At 43.3% G+C, this 23,335-nt stretch overlaps 1 protein-coding gene across 5 annotated transcripts in view; it reads right to left on the bottom strand.

Annotated features, from left to right (window-relative positions):
* Positions 1-12,962, bottom strand: part of PLEKHM2 (pleckstrin homology and RUN domain containing M2) — a 264,071-nt gene extending 251,109 nt beyond the window's left edge. For 3 of the 5 annotated variants that reach the window (XM_069240038.1, XM_069240040.1, XM_069240041.1), the window contains exon 1: positions 11,504-11,698. In XM_069240038.1, the coding sequence (XP_069096139.1) occupies positions 11,504-11,563 (60 nt within the window). In that variant the 5' untranslated portion in view covers positions 11,564-11,698. Of the gene's footprint in view, positions 1-11,503 lie in introns of all 5 variants that reach the window. The other 2 variants (XM_069240042.1, XM_069240043.1) reach the window with 2 other exon arrangements.
* Between the last annotated feature and the right edge of the window lie 10,373 nt (positions 12,963-23,335).

The following is a 23,335-nucleotide window of genomic DNA, read 5'->3' as shown; positions in this document are numbered from 1 at the left end:
AAACTGGTACCACTCTCCATGCCCTTCTATTGCTGCTGCAGCGCTTCTAAGGCACCAAGATTACCTCTGCTGACGCAGCAGCATACTTTGGCCAGTCCGACAGGCCCCAACTAACGCTGGAGTTCCAATTTTGTAATTAATGGAATATTGCATCTACCGAAGTTTTTGCAAGCACGATGGGTATCTATAGGAATTTAAATAGCTTAGCAAGACACATGCAATACATGCTCGTAATTCCATATTGTACCAGTTTGGGGTTGCTAACTAGTTGCAGGTTAACAGGAAGACAGCAAAGTTTGTCTAGACTTTGGTCCAGAAAAAAATAATCTAACAGTGCATTATAATTTAAACAGCCTAGGAATTAGAGTTATAAATGACTATGATAGCAGTACGACAAATTCAGGACAGCCAGCCCCCTTCATTTTTAGTCAAACCTAGTTTCTCAATAGAGATGTGAGGGAATTTCTTGTTCCAAATTAATTCACCAATTAAACTTCCTATTGCCTTAAAAAAAAAAAAAAAAAAGTTTCAAGGATCCTGCTTTGGAGTGCGGAGAGCTGAAAGGAAACTAGTGGCAGTATCATCATTTTGATCATTTCGGCTCTGCCTACTGTGGAGATAAGCAAACGACCCAAGCTTCTTAAAAGTGGTCTAATTTTGGATATTAGTTTATATCTATTTAACCTATAAAGGTCATCTAGTTCTTCTGAAACCCATATCCCCAGACATCCCTTGAGCTGTTACTATAGGTAGCCACCAAGTCCATAGAGACGGTCCTTGGCAAGGAATTAAATGAAAGAAGCTTGTTTTTTTATTTTAAATTCCCCTACTTCAGCACAGCTGTTGATTGTTTTGAACATCATCTCGATTGATTGGGCCTTCGAGGAAGTATAAACCAAGTCGCTTGCAAAGAGTTTCAGTTTTGGAGCATTGTGGACTATTGCCTCTATCAGGATGAGGCTCTAATTGCCCTGCAAGCGACATGACATAGAAAGCAAATAATAGAGTAACATTGGACACCCTTGTCCAGTACCCCTGGAAATTTGGAACCTCTTTGTGCTTTGTAAAAGAGCCTTTGCAACATTTGTAAAGATTTCTCAAGGTAGTTAGTAACTTACTTGAGAACCCCACTTTTCCTAGTACTGCAAACAAAAAAAGGATCAGCAGACCACGTCGAATGTTTTTTTTCGCATCTATAAAAATATAAGCTGCTGGGACATTCATAGCTGAAACATAATCAAAGGCTTCAACCATAAATGCGTATTGGCATACAGCTGGTGTGTAAGCATCAAATCATTATGATCAATATGTTTAATTTGAGGTAATAGCACAGCCAACCTTGCAGTGATTAAATTGACCAGGATTTTGTAGTCAGTACTAAGAAATGTTATGGGCCGAAAAGAGTTCAATTTGGCAGGATCCTTCTCCTTCTTTAAAAAAAAAAAAAAAAAATTATATATATATATATATATATATATATATATATATTCCCACTAAAAAGGATGGGAAATGCTACCTGCTGACAATATATAGTGGATGAGCTGTGTAATTGGGGCTTTCAACTGCTCTACAAAGGTCTGGTACCATTCACAGAGAAAATGATCATCACCATCAATGACCCCAGCTAACTCTTGCCGTGTTAACTGAGTAACCAGGCCAGCCATGTCCTATGCTAATAATCTTGGTGGTGATCATTCCTCTAGGTACTCAACCATGGCCAGACCCATTGGTTCAGATGTTATCCTCAGAGAGTAGCTATCCTGAAAGTGCTTTGAGGCCCTCTTTATTATAGGACCCTCCGACAATGGAAAGCAGTCCCTCTGCAGAACTGAGTGAGCTACTGAGCACTCATAAGCTCCGTAGGAGATTAAATGAAAGAACATTACTAGTGTCTTTGCAATAGGCAAGGCTAGAAACAAAGAGCTCCTCGCGAATGTTCATATTCTTGGTGACAGAGTACATCAGGGATTGGATGTACTGGTGTATCATGTCCACTGATGTCTGAACCCCAAAAAGAGTCTTTATTGCACTCAAATGAAAGTAGAAGTCATGAGAGAAGACATGGAACTTTGATCTTCAAAGGGTAGGGTTTATGGGAGGGAGTAGACAATTCCTTGATACAAAATTACTTTCGAACAACCAGAGGATTTTGAAGTTTGTGACCTGATAGCTGTTTAGCACAGAGTTAAACATGTGGATGTTTTGAGGAGAAATGGAAACGACGGACTGAGTAAGAGGTCACATTACACATCGAAGTGTGAAAATGGCATTACTAAGAGACTTTAACTCTGACCATAGGCCCAGTTACTCCGTCTCCTTGATGCCACTTTAAAGGAATGGGAATACTGGAGGGATTAAGGAGGAAATAAATACTGTTGTAAGTGGAATGCTTATGCTACCATTTGACTATTTCCAAGCACCTACTTCTAGAATGTAAACATAGAGGTTTTACTAACCGTGGCTGGAATGGTGTTTATCCTAGATAAGATTGTAGGAGTTGAAGTGGGTGTTGCTGGTTACACTGTGTTTAGGGAGATGTACTTGATTACATAGCGAAAGGTTGGGTGTCTGTAATGCATTACACTGGAGGGAGTAAGTGGCTGTTCTAACTCTACACTGAAGGAGGTTAGGAGTCATCCCTATTTACACTGTGAGAATTATAAATCTGTCCATGGTAACAGTGGGTTTTGTTCATGTACAACAGCACAGCCCAAAGCTATCCAAGTCCTGTGAGATCCCAGGATATGGTCAAGGGAAAAGGGACTGGTAGTGACGAATGAACAGGTTGAGAGCATGTTGACATATTTCAAGGTCTCTGTTAGCAAATTCCCCTCCATTTACAGAGGTGAATAACTTCTAATCTAGTCCACCATCATCCTCTGCAAAACAAGTTACTTACTGCAAGAGTACAATAGGTATAGCAAAGACCTCTATGAATCATCATGGCCTGATGTAAAATTCACAAGGATGAAATATTTCTAATGTATAAAGGCAGTGTTATGCACTGTTAACAGGCATTAATATTTCCATTATAAATGTCTACAAACCACATATACTGCCGGCCCTGTTGCAGAGGAGCCAGAGAATCCATTTTAACAATTAACAATAGAACAAGCAGTGCTCAGTAAGTAATCTTGACTGCAAGATTCCAAACCACAGGGAATGCGAAAACTCAACTACAGTTTAAAAATCATCAACACGTAACCCAACAAAAATATGCACCTCTGCTCCCCAAAAGTGGGAGAGCACAATTTAGGCATCAAGAAAGAGCTGTGCTACAGGTATCAAGATACTGAGAACCAAATAACAAGTAGGCTCTTCCATTACATGCACACTGCATCAAACCCTTATACTCTGATCTGTTCTGTACAATGCATGAAGTAATCTTTCTTTTGGCCAGCTATCAGCATCCTCATTTTCTTTTTATCGGAATAATTTCATACATCCATAAAGATGCAGGCACTAGGTCCTAAGGGACCATGTGTGATATATTAGGTTGCTCTTCCTAACCAATGACTGGACGTCCGTCCGTGGAAGTGTTGTGGTCTAGCCATTCTTGGTCTGAGACTGCAGGAAAGATATCATCACAATTCAATTGTGCATATATCAGAGTGACTATTCTAAAAAAAACTATGTTGATGAGAGGCTGCCCATTAAAACCCAATATTACTAATATGACGTACTGTATTAACCCCCTGCCTTTAATCCAGGATGATAGAAAGGACTTATTGGTGTAATAAAAGCATTTACATTGCCCCAACATAAGCTCCATGGACTTCTGGGTCTCTCTCTATAGAAAAAAGCCACATGATAGACTCTTGGAGAAAAGACTATCATTAGCTGTACTTTTGATGCAGTGAAGCTCACTGTCTCGTGAATTGACAAAAACAGCCCCAACAATCAAACATGACTCGCAAAGCTTGGTGGCAGTCCAGCAGACACTAAGCCTGGAGTGTTTCATTCCAGAGATGCATTCCAACTGGCTCATATGACTCTGCAGAGTTTTTTTGAAGTATTGTTGTAAATATATATATTTTTTTTTCTCTTTAAGGTCTTTTTATTTTGATACACAATGCATGTTAATCAAAATCGAGAAATGCACATTCTTAACCCCTTAGCTGCTGGGCCTTTTCCCCCCCAGTGCTGAGCCCTTTTTTGGCTTAGGGCTTCATAACTTTTTGTCCACATAAGCTAACCACGCCAAATTTGCGTCCTTTTTTTCCAACATCCTAGGGATTCTAATGGTACGCAGAGTTGGTGGTTTCCCCTGGAGGAGACCAAGAAAATAGCCAAAATACAGTGAAAATTTAGTTTTTTCCAAAAAAAAAAGGGAAAAAAGGGCTGCCGAAGAAGGCTTGTGGTTTTTTCCCTGAAAACGCCATCAACAAAGGGTTTCTGGTGCTGAAATCACTATCTTCCCACCTTTCAGGAACGGGCAGACTTGAATCAGAAAAACAAATTTTTCAACACAAATTTGGCATTTTACTGGGACATACCCCATTTCTACTATATTTGGTGCTTTCAGCCTCCTTCCAGTTAGTGACAGGAATGGGTGTGAAACCAATGCTGGATCCCGGAATGCTAAACATTTATGAAAACTAGACAAAATTCTGAATTCAGCAAGGGGTCATTTGTGTAGATCCTACAAGGTTTTCCTACAGAAAATAACAGCTGAAATAAAAAAATATTGAAATTGAGCTGAAAACAACAGCCATTTTTCTTTATGTTTTACTCTGTAACTTTTTCCTGCGATGTCAGATTTCTGAAAGCAATATACCGTTTTGTCTGCTGGACTCTTCTGGTTGCGGGGATATAAAGGGCTTGTAGGTTCATCAAGAACCCTAGGTACCCAGAGCCAATAAATGAGCTGCACCCTGCAGTTGGTTTTCATTCTATACTGGGTATACAGCAATTCATTTGCTGAAATATGAAGAGTGAAAAAGAGGTATCAAGAAAACCTTTGCATTTCCAAAATGGGATCAAGATAAGGTTTTGAGGAGCAGTGGTTATTTGCACATCGCTGAATTCCAAGGTGCCCATACTAGCATGTGAATTGCAGGGCATTTCTCAAATAGACGTCTTTTTTACACACTCTCTTATATTTGGAAGGAAAAAATGTAGAGAAAGATAAGGGGCAATAACACTTGTTTTGCTATTCTGTGTTCCCCCAAGTCTCCCGATAAAAATGATACCTCACTTGTGTGGGTAGGCCTAGTGCCCGCGACAGGAAATGCCCCAAAACACAACATGGACACATCCTATTTTTTTTATAGAAAACACAGCTGTTTTTTCCAAAGTGCCTACCTGTAGATTTTGGCCTCTAGCTCAGCCGGCACATAGGGAAACCTACCAAACCTGTGCATTTCTGAAAACTAGAGACCTAGGGGAATCCAAGGAGGGGTGACTTGCGGGGCTCGGACCAGGTTCTGTTACCCAGAATCCTTTGCAAACCTCAAAAAGTGGCTAAAAAAACAAGTTTTCCTCACATTTCGGTGACAGAAAGTTCTGGAATCTGAGAGGAGCCACAAATTTCCTTCCACCCGGCGTTCCCCCAAGTCTCCCGATAAAAATGATACCTTACTTGTGTGGGTAGGCCTAGCGCCCGCGACAGGAAACGCCCCAAAGCGCAACGTGGACACATCCAAATTTTTGGAAGAAAACAGAGGTGTTTTTTGAGAAGTGCCTACCTGTAGATTTTGGCCTCTAGCTCAGCCGGCACCTAGGGAAACCTACCAAACCTGTGCATTTCTGAAAACTAGAGACCTAGGGCAATCCAAGGAGGGGTGACTCGCGGGGCTCGGACCAGGTTCTGTTACCCAGAATCCTTTGCAAACCTCAAAAAGTGGCTAAAAAAACAAGTTTTCCTCACATTTCGGTGACAGAAAGTTCTGGAATCTGAGAGGAGCCACAAATTTCCTTCCACCCGGCGTTCCCCTAAGTCTCCCGATAAAAATGATACCTCACTTGTGTGGGTAGGCCTAGCGCCCGCGACAGGAAATGCCCCAAAACAGAACGTGGACACATCACATTTTTTCATAGAAAACAGTGCCTACCTGTGGAATTTGGCCTCTAGCTCAGCCGGCACCTGGGGAAACCTAGCAAACCAGCACATTTTTTAAAACTAGAAACCCAGGGGAATCCAAGATGAGGTGACTTGTGGGGCTGGGACCAGGTTCTGTTACCCAGAATCCTTTGCAAACCTCAAAATGTGGCTAAAATACCACGTTTTCCTCACATTTCGGTGACAGAAAGTTCTGGAATCTGAGAGGAGCCACAAATTTCCTTCCACCCAGCGTTCCCCCAAGTCTCCCGATAAATATGATACCTCACTTGTGTGGTTAGGCCTGGTGCCTGCGACAGGAATAGATCACACAACGGTCAATGTTGGTCCTTACGTGAGGCAGCTGTTGACCCTGGGGTGATCCATTCCTGACACAGGCACTAGGTGTAGGCACTCAAGTGGGGTAGTGTTTTTATCAGGACAGGTGAGGAGTCACTGGGTGGTAGGAATGTTGTGGATCCCAGCATATTCCTGTAGTTTGTGTGACAGAAATGCGAGAAAAATAGAGTTTTTTTTTCAACATTTCAGCTTTGCAGGGTATTCTGGGTAAGAAAACTTTGGGGAATCCACACAAGTCACACCTCTGTGGACTCCCCCGAATGTCTAGTTTCCAGAAATGTTTGGGTTTAGTGTGTTTCTCTATATGGCCGCCGAATCCAGGACCAAAAACACAGGTTCCTGCCTTACAAAACCAGTTTGTTTTGCCATAGACAATTTTGATGTCTCCACAATATGATTTGGGTGGTGGAATTTGGGGCTGAACTAAATTGGTGAGCTCCCAAGAGAGCACTCTCTCTCTGCTTGCCGCCGCATTCACCTGCTCTCTGGGTTGGCCTAACCCACTATTACCCAGTTGCACGAACAGCTTGCGAAGGGACAGCAGGACTGTCCTCATCACCTCCCTCATAATGTACTGGAAGAGGAGTTTTCGAATGGGACTCCTCTGACTGAAAAATCACTCCCAGAGTCTGCGCCATTGTCCTATCCCTCAGATGCTGTCTCAGTATCTGATGTCTCAGTCTCTGATCCTATGTCAGAGCGGTCCTCTATAACCCAAGTGCAGGCAGCAGTCATCCATCAAGATGCCATCTCTGCTATTGGCTAAACTGTTGCTCTAAAACACTAGCCTACGTAGACAGTCACAAAATCGATGGTGTGTGCGAGATACGTGCAACAGTAGAGGCCACCTTACCTGCGCTTCTTCCCTCAATCAGCACGTACTTTCAAGACACTCAAAAAACACCTTGTCACATACCATTCGTCACAGTCTTTAGCACCTCCTGAGCCCAGTCCAACAATCATTATTGGTGCTCCCACTCCCTCCTCCTCGGATTCCCTCATTACCACCCAGCAAAAGTGCCCTTCATCTCTCCATAGACTTTACTAATGTACTCAGCTATTTACATAAAATACAGATGTGCTCTTTGCAGTAGGCATATAAACCTTCAGCGCTTCTTTATGGCACTAAAACTGCCACTAGACAAGTCGGACCCTTTTCCCCCCAGGGAAACCACACACATATTGACAAAAGTGATGTATATATGACAGCCAACCACCTGAAACTCAACTCAAACAAAACCGAAATAATCCTCTTTGGCCCACACAAAAACACCTGGGACCCCCATGGAGGCCCACCACGCTAGGCCCTGCACCCACCCCCGCCAACTACGCACGCAACCTCAGCATCATCCTAGACTCCTCCCTCTCTATGACCCAACAAATCAACGCTCTTACCTCCTCATGCTTCAACAAACTCCGTATACTGAAAAACATTCAAATGGATCCCCACAGAGACCAGAAAAACTGTCACTCACGCACTCATCAGCAGCAGGCTTGATTACGGAAACGCCCTCTACGCCGGCACCACTCTAAAACTCAAGTGCAAACTACACGCATCCAGAACTCCGCAGCACGACTCATCCTCGACCTCCACCGACACGAACACATCTCTCCACACCTCAAATCCCTCGACTGGCTCCCCATTGACAAAAGGATCACCTTCAAGATCCTCATCCTCGCACACAAATCACTCCACAACACAGGCCCTGCCTACCTCAACGAGAGTCACCTTCCACACCCCCACACGAAACGTCCGCTCAGCTGACCTCTCTTGCCTCTGTCCCCCGCATCAAACACACCACCACCGGGGGCAGATCCTTCTCCTACATTGCACCCAAAACCTGGAACGCACTCACAACCCACATTCGCAAGACCCAAAACCTACTTCTTTTCAGGAAGGGCCTCAAAACCTGGCTTTTTGAACAGTGAACCTCCTAGCACCTTTCCCTCCCCCTGTCCCCCCCCCCCCTCGCAGCGCCTTGAGACCCTCACAGGTGAGTAGCGCGCTTTATAAATCTCTTTGATACAGATCTACCTATATATATATATATATATATATATATATATATATATATATATATATATATATATCTCTACATAGATATATCTATAGATATATCCATGTACCTAGATATATCTATCTACATAGATAGAGATATATATATATATATATACACACACACATATATAGATATATACATATATATTTTTTTTAGTTGCTGTATGGTTTCCTTGGGGGCCAAAATGGCCCCCAGGGAAACCCTACAACATCTAAAAAAAAAATTGCCCCCACAGGGGAACAAAAGTTCCAATGATGAGAGCTTAAAAATACACTGAATGGTGGGGTGGGTTATTATTTTGGGGTCCCCAATAACCTAGTGGACCTTATCTAGCCAGAAAGAGACCACTGTGGGGGAACATTTTGGTGGTGGTCCCATTGTCCTAGGACCACCACAGGCTGAGTTGGAAGCAAAAATGTTTTGTAAAAGGAATGCCCTGCAAAGCATTATGGGGTGAGTTTCTGAGTGTCTTGAATACTGTAGTATGTTGACTGTAATGCTCAGAACAGCCCCTAGAGGACTCCACAATAAAAATAGCATATTTAGGAAACATGGTCATTTAACCATATAGTAAGCCCCTAGAGGACATAACTACATAAAAACAGAATGGCACAAAATAATGCAGTGCAGCCATATATTTAGCCCCTAGAGGGATAAGTGCATTACTCATTTTCAGGGCTAGCAGGCCTACTTCAAAGATATTACAAACAAGACCCTTAAAACAAACTACTCTCAAAAAATGTAAAACAAACATTCCAACCATGAGAGAACATAAAAAGACACCATTGTGGGAGGGGTTATTATAGAAAGAGAGTGTGTTGTGCTAAACATTTTGGTCATGGTTCCATTATCCTAGGACCACCACAGGCTGAGTTGTGGTCAAAAAAAATTTTTAAAAACTGCTTGCAAAGCATTATGGGGCGAGTTTTCCCGAGTACAGTGAATATTGTAGTATCACGTTGATGATTTCTGTGTTTTCATAAAAGCATTTACCAATTACAAGGGTTTTTATAAAGCCATGAACTACGAAGGGGAGACACAAAATCAAAATTGAAATAACTCTGATTAGGTAACAGCGTGAACAATGTGACGATCGCTCCAATACCGCCAATCGAGTTTGCACAGTTCGCGCTCAAAGCGACATGGCCGCCCTGGAGCGCAAAGGGAGTCAAAAGAAAAAAGTAGGTCGCCCTCCCGAAAGTATATCAGCAATCATGCAATAATCCGTGTAATAGGGTCAGTCTACAAGGTGTAACAAAAGAGCCTCAAAACGGGACAAACGTAAAACATTTACCAATTACATCACGTGATTGGTGAAAGGCAAGCCCAGAAATGAAAAAAAGTGATGTGTGTGTTTAAAGCCCACAAAATAAATTACAACTGGTCAAAAAGCAGTGCTTGCGCTTTGCTATGCTCAACTTAAAAATGATAATTACACTTTTTCAGCAACACTGAAGGAGTTAAGTTAAAAACATGTATGCCCTTGTTATATTTATGAACGCACATTCAGAAAGCTTCGAGGCACAACTTAAAACACAACTAAAATAGCATCCACGCCGTTAAAATAGGAGGGAGAGACTACATAGTGATTAACCAAGTTTTCATGCTCTTTTCTGAAACAAAAAAGGTTCCCTTCTGAAGATAGACTGAGAGGGAGAGAGTTCCACGGTTTCAATGCAGCACTAAAAAGGGATCTGTCCCCGTGGAGATTTGCACAATAGCTAGGGAAACAGAGCTGAATCTGTGATGCTGAGAGGAGTGGACAAATAGAAAAGTAAGGTACAAATGTATCTGTCAGTAAAGAATGAATGTTATAACAAACAGCCTTGTGAACAAGTATGAACTTAGTTCTGGCAGCCAATGAAGGAATCTTATCACCGAGGTAATGTAGGCCCGGTGATGCATTTCAGTTAGGGTTGGTGTAGCAGAGTTATGAACCAGTCGAAGACGCTGTAGGCGCCTGTTAGGTAGGGCCAAACTAAACAGAGTTGGCACACTCAAATCTGGATTGTAAAGAAGCGTTCACCACTGCGGGAAGGGCCAGACTATTCACCATGTAAGGAAGAATTATTTTCAGAATGTGAGGATGAAAAAGCATAACTTGCCTATTTCAGAGATCTGAGGGACTAGCGTCAACTTCGAATTGATCGTGACAACGAAATTACAAACTACCAGCGCTGGAGATGTGAGGGAGGGGCTGCTGTAACTTTCAGAGTAGGACGACTATACTCTTAACGCTGGAGATGAAAAAAAGAATCTGTCTTAAGCTTTGGAAAATTCCATGACATCCAACAACGGACTACTTAAAGGCATTCCGTCATCTTTTTTTACCATCCATGAGAAACCTAACTTTCTCAGGGTTGAAGCCTGTGTTCGACAGTATCGAAAGCTGCGGATACAGCTAACAAAATCAGCGCTCCATACCCAGCGCCATTAACAACCCTACTTGGGACATTCTCATAGCTGTCGGGATCGCTAGTTTGTGTTGTATCGCGGCCGAAAGCCCATCTCGACAGTGTCAAAAACGTCATATTTCTCTGCATATTGCTGTAACTGAGCGCAACTGGTCTCCCTACTATAGATACATTCTTGTCATATACATTAAGTCTCCATAGAAAACACACGTGACCTCCCCCCCACCCCCTTGAGCCTTCCAGTGTCATTATTCCCCACACTCCCAACTCACTGAGCCCTGCACAGACAACAACAATTCAGCCTTTCACCAGTGCAGCACCAAGGCTCCTCATCCATGCAGCCCTCAGCAGGCAAAACACCTCGGGCACTCATTCATAAATAAACCCCACTCTGGTAGGTCAAAGCTTCCAGCTTCGGGCTCCCTCGCTCACAGAGATCTCTCAGCCCAAGCGCCACTCTCCCAATAAGAGAGGCTGCACAATGCACATTCCGGTATTCCATCCCCCCCAAGTTCCGCTTGTACCTTCTCTTGAAGCCCTAACCCTGTTCTCCCACCCAAATGCAGTGGCATCCCTCAGCCCACACGGCCCTCCCCCGCATCCTCGATGAGATCCCAGGAGCCCCTCACCTTCTTAACGGAGAGGTTGATGTTCTCCAGGATGCGGTCCTTGACCTCCCGGGGCTCCATGCTGACTCCGAGCTCAGCACCTCCTCCGTGGTCACTGCTCCATGGGAAAGGACTCACAAGGGGGGTTCTGCGAGACAGGCATCCCCTTTCTCCTCCTCGAGAGCCACGAAGTCTGAATTCCAGTACTTACGTCCTTGCACCTCTAGCTCAACACCTGAACCTATACCCTGCATCTACTCGGACTCCCCAATCGACCCTTTGCACTTGCCACAAACTATATCACCAACCCCCATGTGTCTTCCATTTGACCCCATTAATCTAGCCACTGTAAACGTGGGTCTAGTCTCTTAAGTGCTTGGATGAACACCCCTGCATCATATCGCCGAACCTACCCTTTAAACTGCTCTACACCTATGCATCCTGGTTTGCCTATTGACAACAGATGGACTCAACTTTCAACCCGCTGTATCCTGGATAACCCCACCCAACTCCCGGAATCAAACACCATCAACACAGCCTACCCCTGAGCCCTAGGTCTAACCTACTTGACCCATGATATGTCTGTCCTGTCCATGGAATACCAGGCGTCTGAATGGATCTAACGCCTCCCCTCTTACCCCAGCAACCCCTCGTCTGAATCAATACAGATCTGTCCCACCCGTGTATCAATTAAACTGCCTAGAAGCTACCTGGCCTTTGACTGTACGACACCACTGCCCGTCCGATGCACCTTCATGCCGGACACTTCCTGTCCCCATCTATATGCCAGTATCTAGTCTCTCGCCACTCTGCATTTTTACCTCAATGGATCACATACCCAGAAAGGGAGTGACACTCTAAATATTCCACGACTCAAGCCTTCGTGTGCCACAGGATGAACTCCTGAAAGATTAGCGTCCCCCTAAAGGGTTGCCTGGGCAATTATGTAGATGTGACACCCCACTCACACGGATGAGTGACATGCAAACCCCACGGCACTATGAGTGCTTTACTTTGGAAGCGACTGACAACGCCTGCACCTCTGGCTTTTACTGACTAGATGTGTGTCACCCCGGGAAGACCTCCTGCACACGTGACCTCCCTTCGCCCCCAGTGACACCCAGCCGTGACACCCAGTGTCCTGTATTTGGCAGCTCTTCTGCCCTCGCGGATGCGTGTCCCTCTGCCAAAAGACTCCCGTACAACCTTAGCGGGTCCCCAAAGGGTAGTCGTCTGAACGCTGCCCGGCAGCGCTACTGGGTTCACCGTCCCCTTTTATCCTCTCGGTGCTCCGGTTGTAGTTACCCCTGCCTGCAAAGACAGGCAACCCGAAACTAAAAACAAAACAGTCTCTAAACCCGTGATGGGAACTGATCTGACCTCAGGCCGGAACTGATGTCAAACAGCGAGACGCGTGTGGGGACGGACTCCGAGTGACAGACAAACCGAAGCTTAAAACTGCTATCTAAACGGAGCCAATGCGCATGCGAAAGCGGCCATCTTGGTATGGGGAATACTCGCGGTAATTTCTACGGATGTTCGTCTTTGTCGCGTACATCTTGGATCGGGTTTATACTTGCTGATGGTCCGACGTCTGAATCGCGGCCATTTGGGAACAGGATTCTTTATCTTACTTCCGTTAGTGGTGATGTTAAGTGACATAATTAAGATCCCCAAGATCATAAAGCCTAAAAACATACAATATTTGGATCTGATGTTCTTTGTAAATCTCTGAGACCTGGTGGAAAATATTTTTTCCATAGCGTTTACATTGCAGCGAGATGACTCGTCACGTGACACCAAATTTATGCTTTCTATTTCTAAAAATGACAGTATTTTGTATTAGAGGACTCTTTGTTCTACTTTTCATACCCTTAGCAGGATGTGTAATCCTGCTTTTATTAAACAAGACTGCAAGTAAAAAAACAACATGGTAGGAGCAGTTCATCACAAATGGATTTGGCACACTTGTCTTAGTTGCCAACTGTTAGTGCGTCTGACCTTATTTGGTTTCTTATCTTTAATTTATAAGGGGACAGGTTAAAGGTTCGGTGGACCTTTTGACTGCGCTTAGAGTAAGTCCCACCATAGGACTACATTTCTATTCAAATCATCAACAAATATCAAACAACAATATCAATAATCTTTGGAGTCAGTAATCTCACGCACCATGACCCCTTTGGCCATGAATAACCACACCTTTATGTAAAAGTTAGAATGTTTATTTCCCTATATTAACAATGCTAATACCACATAACAGTCTAAAAATCAGATGGTATACATACAAAAACAACACTGGTTGACCTAAAGAATCTCAATGTTACAGTACAAATCAATAGCAAGAGCAACTGCGTAATAGAAATAGCATACATCTAGAGTCAGCAACCAAGTAACTTTAATTATTTATTAAAAGGAACCTATTAACATTTAGGGTCTTCCCTCACTAACCCTTCTGATTAGAATAGCATGTTTCGACTTCATGCAAAACAATTTAGTCGGCACAAATTTGGAAAACATCTAACTATGGCTCTATCAAAATAGCGATTGCTACATAGAAACAAAAAGCAAACTTACATCAGAACAATAGCATTCTGTTATACCTCTCCTCAATATGGATCAACAAGCTGCGATTATCTTCGTCAATTGGACATCTGTTCGGTCAGCATCAGCATCAGGCCATGAAAAGAACAAGGGGCTCTAAGCTATCTGAACCATTTGGAAAGCAGTGTCTAAGCGAATAGCATTCATCATCAGAAGTTTAAGCAATAACGTCAAAGGCTGAATTAGCTAAGCAGGAGAATCAATGGCGAGTACACCTCATCGGTGGAAAATGGAAATGAGAATGAGCGCACATCTCTCGGTGAGGCCAGGCTAAGTTAAAATAGTTTAAAACACTTCCCACGTTGCCAGAGGTCAAAGAAACATACATTTACATTTAGTCCAATGAAGATAGAACTTCAAATTTAAGATATAACTAGACTGTCTTTTCACAGTTCGATGATTGGCTCCTCTGCTCCTGTTCCCATCGTCAGACTCGTTAGGTAACAATTTTGTATTCCTCTGTCCTCCAGTCAGTGCATCCATTGTTAGTTCTTGGTAACATCGCTTTCTCACACAATAAACTATACAATGTATCAGTAACTAATACAAAACATTGTAGCATGCAGTTCTAATGAGAAAAGAAAAAGATCTGCTATCGTTTGGTCAATTCAATGGAAAACAATTCACATATTAATTTCTCAACGCAAACATTTCTCACAGAGCTATCTGAACAGTGCAGCTTAACATGAGGCTGTGCAACCAGGCCCAAGACCTCGCTAACTTAAGGCCTGCAATTAATAAAGCAAATACATAATACAAAATCATTAATATAACACACTACTACATTAATCTAAACATGAACACATCAATTTGTTCAATAAGCATTTAATAAAGACACTTTGTGACTACTAACGGCCACTCAAGTGGGCACATTTTCCACATCACACATTATTTTCTATATTAAGTTGATTCTATGCATTTTCAAAATTAAAAAAACATGAATATTTATTAGTAAAAATTCAGCGTTCACAATCTCTCCTCTGATGACTAAATATGACATCACATTTACATCTTCCCACACACATTTATTGCTCACCTAAAATTTGTCTTCCTTATATCTTTTATTTCTTCTTTACCGTTTTGAATTTTCCCTGAATAATTCCCCCATTCTAATTTCTTCCCTCCTCTGATAATTTTTCAATTTCATTAACCTAATCACATGATACAACTTACACATTTCCCATGCTCCAATTATGCAAATCACAATAATCAATATCCCTTGCATTATTTTCAATATTATCCCTTTTCCTAGGTTGCCAAGCCAATTTCCCATGGAAGCAAATCCTTTGCCAACATTTTCCCAAACTACTGGTTCTTTCAATTCTTTCAAAACAGCACTATCATTGGTCAGATTATTAATAAGGCTTGTAATTTCTTCACTATTGTTAGGAATATATGTGCAAAAATGTTGCGAGTTCAGCATTTTACAAACTCTGCCCTCCTTTCTTAAAAGAATGTCTAACGCAAGGTGGTTCTGAAGAGTCATAGATCTTACCGTAGCCATTTCTGTATTCATTAGGATCCTGGCTGCTGAATAATTTTTCAGCATGTTATCAACAAAAGTAGACAACTTTTGAATTTTCAGTGTATTCAAAATAACTCCTCCTGAAGGAATTATCGCTCCAAATATGTCTCCAACTATGCCAGAATATGATCCTCACTTTAGTCTAACATGATGAATTTCAGTCATTTTCCATACTGGCTGTCCGTATAAATGGTAAATTTAAGCTGTGCAGAAACATGGCATGCTCTGGTAAGGGCTACCATTTCTGCCACTTGTGCCGAATATACTTCTTGAAGCCAGGACGCTTCAAGTATTCCAGAAATTGTGCACACGGCATATCCTGCTCTCATTGTTCCCATGTTGTCTCTTAAACAGGAACGTTCAACAAAAATAATTTGGTCATTCTCCTCCAATCGGGTATCTCTAATATCAGGTCTCGGTTTTGTGCACAAATCAGTTACTTCGCAACAGTTATGTTCAACTTCTTTCAATTTGCCAATTTCAATATTCTCTTTTGGGAGTAAGGTTGCTGAGTTAAGCACTGTACAACTTTTCAGTGACAGATTTGGGGACCCCGGAATGATCTTTACATAACGAGTCAGCCTGGCACCTGTAAGGTACTGCGTTTTGGTTCGGGTAAGTAAAACTTCAATTGAGTGAGGGACCATGATGGTTAAAGGATGTCCCATCACAATACTCTCACTCTGAGTGAGGCTCAGTCCAACTGCTGCAACTGAACGTAGATAGCCTGGTAAAGCTGCTGCGACTGGGTCCAAAGTAGCTGAAAAATATGCTACTGGGCGGTTTACACCACCATGGACTTGAGTCAAGGCAGATAAAGAACATGCATCACGCTCATGACAAAACAACATGAAGTGTTTTGTGTAGTCAGGCATCCCCAAACCGGGGCTTAGCACAGACTTTCTCTCAACTCAGAAAATGCTTTCATACAGGCTTGGTCTAACACTAGGGGATCAGTAACCTCTTTGTGTGCCAGTTTCTGCAATGACTTTGAAATGACTGAAACATTGGGAATCCACTGGTGACGATAGCTTGCCCTTCCCCAAAACACCCTGACATCTCTCTGGGTTACTGGGGGATTCTTCTGCAAATATGGCTGTGACCCATTCTCTGGAGATTTTCCCATTTCCTTTCTCAATTAGGTGACCCAAATATTTCACTTCTTTCTGACAGTACTGTAATTTTGCTGGGGACACTATGGCCCTCATCCTGACGTTGGCGGGCGGCGGAGGCCGCCCGCCAAAGTCCCGCCGTCAGGTTACCGTTCCGCGGTCGAAAGACCGCGGCGGTAATTCTGACATTCCCGCTGGGCTGGCGGGCGGCCGCCTTCAGGCCGCCCGCCAGCCCAGCGGGAAAGAGGCTTCCACGATGAAGCCGGCTCGGAATCGAGCCGGCGGAGTGGAAGCTGTGCGACGGGTGCAGTTGCACCCGTCGCGTATTTCACTGTCTGCGCAGCAGACAGTGAAATACATTTAGGGGCCCTCTTACGGGGGCCCCTGCAGTGCCCATGCCAGTGGCATGGGCACTGCAGGGGCCCCCAGGGGCCAGGCGACCCCCCCTACCGCCATCCGGTTCCCGGCGGGCGGACCGCCGGGAACTGGATGGCGGTAGGGGGGGTCGGAATCCCCTCGGCGGCGCAGCAAGCTGCGCCGCCTTGGAGGATTCCAAGGGGCAGCGGAAAACCGGCGTGAGACCGCCGGTTTTCCTGCACTGACCGCGGCCAAAGCGCCGCGGTCAGAATGCCCTGCGGGGCACCGCTGGTCTGTCGGCGGTGCTCCCGCCGACCCTGGCCCCGGCGGTCTAAGACCGCCGGGGTTAGAATCACCCCCTATGTCCATTCTTCCCTAAATGATTCAGTAATGCAAAAGTATCATACTTGCATGCTTCTCTCGTCTTTGATGCAACCAACAAATCATCAATGTACTGTATCAAGGTCAATTGGAAAGGCATTTCCAATGACTCTAGTGATGTCACACTCACATGTACAACGGCTGACAAAGTCTTTCGGCTTGCCCTCCTCAACTCAAACTCATGCACAACTAATGCAAAATTATTGCGAGCACTAAACAAAATCAAAAAAACAATTTGTCTGTTTACTACATTGCTTTGGAAACCTTACAGATTTTTCGCTGGCGGCCTTTTGCTCTAGCAGCTACTCTTTCTTTATCAGTTTCCCTGACTCGCAAGCAAAATTTGACCCACAAATTTTACTTCCAATTGATCGGTGGGTCTGTCCTGGTGCACATAGGACTTGTCAAATCCCAGTCGTAAACCTTTCACTCACTTTTTACACGCACCCTCGAGTTTTGCCAACCACGCCCGATTGACCTATTAAACCAGACAAATTACAACAATAAACCAAGTGCCTCATACACTTTTCTATATACTCCTGAGTCTTAGACCTCGCACAGTCTGTATACCAACAACCACGTGGCCATTTTTGAGCACAAAGCGCCACACACATGTGAAGTTCAATGACTTCCATACTCTCACACTTCAGAGTTTTCCTTCAACAACTTCATTTGAAGCAAACTCCTTACACCTCACAAACATCACAATTCACCTGTGATTTGCTTAAGCTGTGCAAGCGCAACACCTATTCCATTCACACTGTCACTAGAACGCAGAGAACATCCTCAAATAAGCATTGGCAAGCTCCAAGGTTCTGGGAAAGACATTCAAAGTTCTTAGGGACACAACTTCTGTCCACTTTGTATCATAGAATCTGAAAATCCTAACCTTTACCAATTTTAATTCACCAAATCTACGAATTATACTTGATCTCCAAAGGAAACTATTCATCCAACTCTCCTACCATTCTCTAAAGAAAAAAAAAAAAGGACCTTATGCTGGACTTTTAAGGAAATAAACCATCCTACCCTGCTAACATTTCTGGAGCTCCATACACGTAACCTTTCTTTTATGATGGCCTCCTACTGAAACATCACCATATGGAAACTCTCCTACTCTGCTGCCATTTCTGGAAAACAAAAAGGATCTTATGATAGGCCCTTTAGGAAGACTGACCTTCCTGCTCTGCTATATTTCTAAGTGGCCTCTTAAGGGGACATAACCATCTTACTCTTCTACCTCTCGCTAAATTTTATGATGGCCTCTTAAGGAGACTAACCATGCAAGGGACCTTTCTTATCTTTAATTTATAAGGGGACGCGTTAGAGGTTCGGTGGACCTTTTGACTGCGCTTTTAAAAAGTCCCACCATAAGACTCAATTTCGATTCAAATCATCAACAAATATCAAACAACAATATCACTAATCTTTGGAGTCAGTAATCTCATGCACCATGACCCCTTTGGGCATGAATAACCACACCTTTATGTAAAAGTTAGAATGTTTATTTCCCTATATTAACAACGCTAAAACCCCACAACTTAGTCTCAAAATCAGATGGTATACATACAAAAACAACACTGGTTGACCAAACCTTCTAAAGAATCTCAATTTAACTAATGCCTAGATTACTACGCACTCAAGAGTTACAGTACAAATCAATAGCAAGAACAACTGCACAATAGAAATAGCATACATCTATGAGACTCAGAGAGACGTACCAGTGTTACAAAGGTGCTTGGAAATCTGAGACTTTGGCGTTATGGGATGCATTGAATAAGACATTCCGGTTAGGTGGGGCCTTATTTTCCCTACTAATCCCCAACACTGTCTTCTTCCTAGGACACAGTACCAGTCATTTCCATCTAATGACTATTCATGACATCTCAAGATCCAGATATAGTATGAGCTAACCCCCATGAGGTAGACATTACTCTGTTTTCTCCTTCTGTCTTGTGACTACAAGGGGCTTCATCCCTGCCCCAGACCAGAGGCCTCAATCCCTATAATTTATATTATATGTTGTCAGCTCTTCACAGTTTTAACTGAACCTGCAATAAGGTTGCCTCCATCATTTATGAATATATATATAATTAGTGACTGACGATATAGAGCACCTAGTTCAATCAATAATGAAGTGCGTGTTGTATTGTATCGGTATTTGTCTTAGCACTTGTGTTTGCAGTGGTTTGTTGTGTTCTCCACTATGCATGTTTACTCATCTTATTTGCAATGTTTGCTAGGAACTGAATATTCCTCGTTATGTTTCAGTTTTATATATATTTTGAAAAACAGGTATCCATAAGCCTCTCTTGCCACTCAGGTAGGCCTTGAGTGTGTGAATATAAAATATACCTTTTTGCTTGAGAGGTAGAACAGTAGTCTACTCACACATGCATGATTATGAATCCTCAGCCCTGAAGAATGCCACAGACCAGGCTAGGTTCTTTATGAGGGCAGAAATATGTTGGCTTTTTTCTAAGACAGGGTGAGTCATTGAACTCACGGGTACCATCGACGTATGTTTTTAACCTTACCAACAGACACCACTGTTAAAGGTGTACTACACTGGCAGTTAGCTAGGTATTTTTAACTCAACTGAATCCCATCACTATCCAGAAAACTTTATCTAAGAACTCCCTCTTGGTGTAGCTCACTGTGAGTTTGAGGCCGCTCCAGTGGCACTGTCCTACCAGGGTGGGGATAGATGGTCTATGATGAAGCATGACACTATTAAGTGTGTGAGACCACCTAGTCCAAAAGGAAGAATCCCCTGCATATATATCAACACAACAGTCTTAAAAAGAGATCACAATCAGTGACTGGATCACAACCAAAGTGGTTGTGGCCACAATGAATGATCTCATTTCCTCCGCACCATTTGTGTATATTGAAGACTTTTGACATTTTGAAAATGCCCACAATGGGTAGGATTGCCCCCAGTAACTTTTATCCCATTTGTTAGGTTATGTCCGGGAGCCATTCCCACCCTCTAGCTAGTGTCAGGCATAAATGTGGGACCCACAGGCACCCACATAAGAACACCGGTGGTCCTAAGGAAGAACAGAAGAGGGCTGGATCTGTTGTTTGTGACCTTAGAGGAGCCCTCGCAGACTGAACCTACTCCCTCTTGTAATCAGGACAAAGAAGTGAACTCAGTTGGTCATAAAGCTGACTCTCTGCTCAAGCTACAAGGATACAACAAGATACAAGAGGCCTTCCCTGCAACTGCTCAGCTGCCAGTGGCAACTAGACCTAGATTGGACCCTACTGTTGACCTCTAATTCACACCCTGTGAGTCTCCAAGTGCCTCTTCTGAGTTCTTGGGTGCTTTAGAATTGTAAACCTCTGGTGGAATGTGATTTAAAGTACTATTACAGAAGATAAAAGCTATGTCCCGGATGAGCCCAGCGGGTGTATCCGGGCCTGTGCTCCATCACAGGCAGCCTCAAATTCTCATTCTACTGCGACCATTGACTATCACTGACACTTTGTGCTTCTTGGCGCTATTTCTACCTAAAAGTTTCAAAATGTATATCTCCATTTCACCTTATATAATTTTTGTCATTTCGGGTTCCTTTTGTTTATTATATGTTATTAAATGTTTCTTATTCAGTTTAGGATTTTTATTGTTTTCCATTTAAATTTTATTATTGTTTTGATACTACACAAATACTTTGCTCATTGGCCTAAGTACGCTTGTCTGCTCTGTGCCATAGCTACTAAGGGGTTGAGCTCAGGTTAATTTAGCAACTTTAGAGGTTGCAATCATTCCTTGAAATGGGCAGTCACCCACCCTAAACAATAACCCAATTTCTTGCAAGGACATTATGTAAGATACAGAAAGGAAGGGAAGAAAAGAGGCTCACACATTTAAGATAAGAAAGGGGGTGAATGTAAAAAAAAAGTTCAAGACTGTAATTGCGTGGTTAGAGAACAGTGTGAGACACATGAGAGTAGGGACACTTTTTGGGGAAGAGAGTACTAGGTGGATGACTGGGCTGCCACAAGCAGGGAGATTATATATTCACAGTACAAGCAATAAATGTAGCACTAATACTAGAATGGATGGTACTGAATATTGTACATTAAACTAGGGATGTGAAAATGTTTTGTGCTGGCCCTACGTGGCACAGACGAAGGTACAGGTAGTAGAAACAAGTAAGAAAGAGAAGGCGTATGTGAGATGTAGAGGGTCTGAGAGAGTGGGAAAAGTGAAAAGAGTGCGACAGAGGCATGTATAAAGGACAAGGGGCCAGATGTAGGAAGCCTTTTGCGCGTCGCAAACTGCGAAAAACGCAGTTTGCAACGCGCAAAAGGCTTAACGCGATGCACAACCTCAAATTGCGAGTCGGTACCGACTCGCAATTTGAGGCTGCGACTTGCAAATATGAAGGGGTGTTCCCTTCCTATTTGCGACCGCATAGCCATGCTGAGTGGGTTTGTGACCGCGAATGCGGTCGCAAACCAACTCGCAGTTACCATCCACTTGAAGTGGATGGTAACACATTCGCAAAAGGGAAGGGGTCCCCATGGGACCCCTTCCCCTTTGTGAATGCCCCAAAAAATATTTTTTCAGAGCAGGCAGTGGTCCTATGGACCACTGCCTACTCTGAAAAAAACGAAACTAAATGGTTTCGGAAGTTTTTTTGTTTTGCAGCTCGTTTTCCTTTACGGAAAACGGGCTGCAAAAAGAAAAAAAAAACTGCTTTATTTAAAAGCAGTCACAGACATGGTGGTCTGCTGTCTACAGCAGGCCACCATCCTTGTGAGTGTTTTGACTCGCTATGGAGTCGCAAACTGCGACCCACCTCATTAATATTCATGAGGTGGGTCTTTGCGACCCCATAGCGAGACACCTTTCTGCATAATATTTTGCGAGTTGCAAATTGCGAGTCGCTGTGACTCGCAATTTGCAACTCGCAAAATATTTTTTTGCTACATCTGGCCCTAAATTGGGATAGAAGAGAGCGTTAGAAATGCAGGTGTGATTAAAGAATGTTAGAACATTAAGCGTAAAAGAAAAGACATATGAAGGTGACACAAGAGAAAATGAGAAGATACTGAGAAGAGATACAAATGTAAGTCAAAGAGGTGCCCATGAGAGAACAGGAAGGACATAGAATAAGAGATGAAAAGGTAGGAACAGAGAAAATGGATAGAGGTAGAGGCTGGATGGAGAGAGAGAGAAGGGAATATCTAATAGAGCTTGAAACAGAAAGGACAATGGCAGGGGAGAACAAAAGAAAAGCTAGAGGCTTTTTTTGTTTTTGCCATTCAGTCATTAAATTTGCAATGCTGGGCCCTTGCTGCTGCGTCCATCCCCTTGCACACTACAAGGAAGGTCTCTATAAAGGTATGCAATGGCTCAGCCTTTGGGGGTCTAAGGTTAATTGACAAATGTGCAGCAGCTGGATCTAAAGGTAGCCACAATGAAATATCCAAAAAGGAGATAATACCCAACTGATGAACCCTAATGAGGGCGAAACCGGCCTTGGGTTGCTCATGTTCCAGTTGAGAAAGGCCCTGGCCTGGCAGTTTAAACTACTGTAGCAGATTGAAGGCTAATATGCATATGGCTGGGCCCAAACTGAGATGTCATGGTGTGCACAATAACAATGGACTGGAATGCGTCCCTCAGTAATTACCAGTGGCTGAGAGTAATTCAAACATTCCAGCCATTGCTTTTTTGTATACTGCTGTGCACCACCCTGAGTGGAAATGGTATGCCCAGACGTGGGTCCCATGCTCACTGTGCCATTGGAACCAAGCTACACCTGGGTGATAATTCACAATAAAGGTGGAACCAGACTTGAGTTGCTTGTGACATGGGTCAGGGAGGACCTGGCCTGGCAGTTCAGGCTAGACCGTTCTTAT

The sequence above is a fragment of the Pleurodeles waltl genome, chromosome 6 (assembly GCF_031143425.1).
Source record: "Pleurodeles waltl isolate 20211129_DDA chromosome 6, aPleWal1.hap1.20221129, whole genome shotgun sequence".
Lineage (NCBI taxonomy): Eukaryota > Metazoa > Chordata > Amphibia > Caudata > Salamandridae > Pleurodeles > Pleurodeles waltl.
The sequence above is the reverse complement of the archived record's forward strand: the minus strand, read 5'-3'. Positions and strand labels throughout refer to the sequence as shown.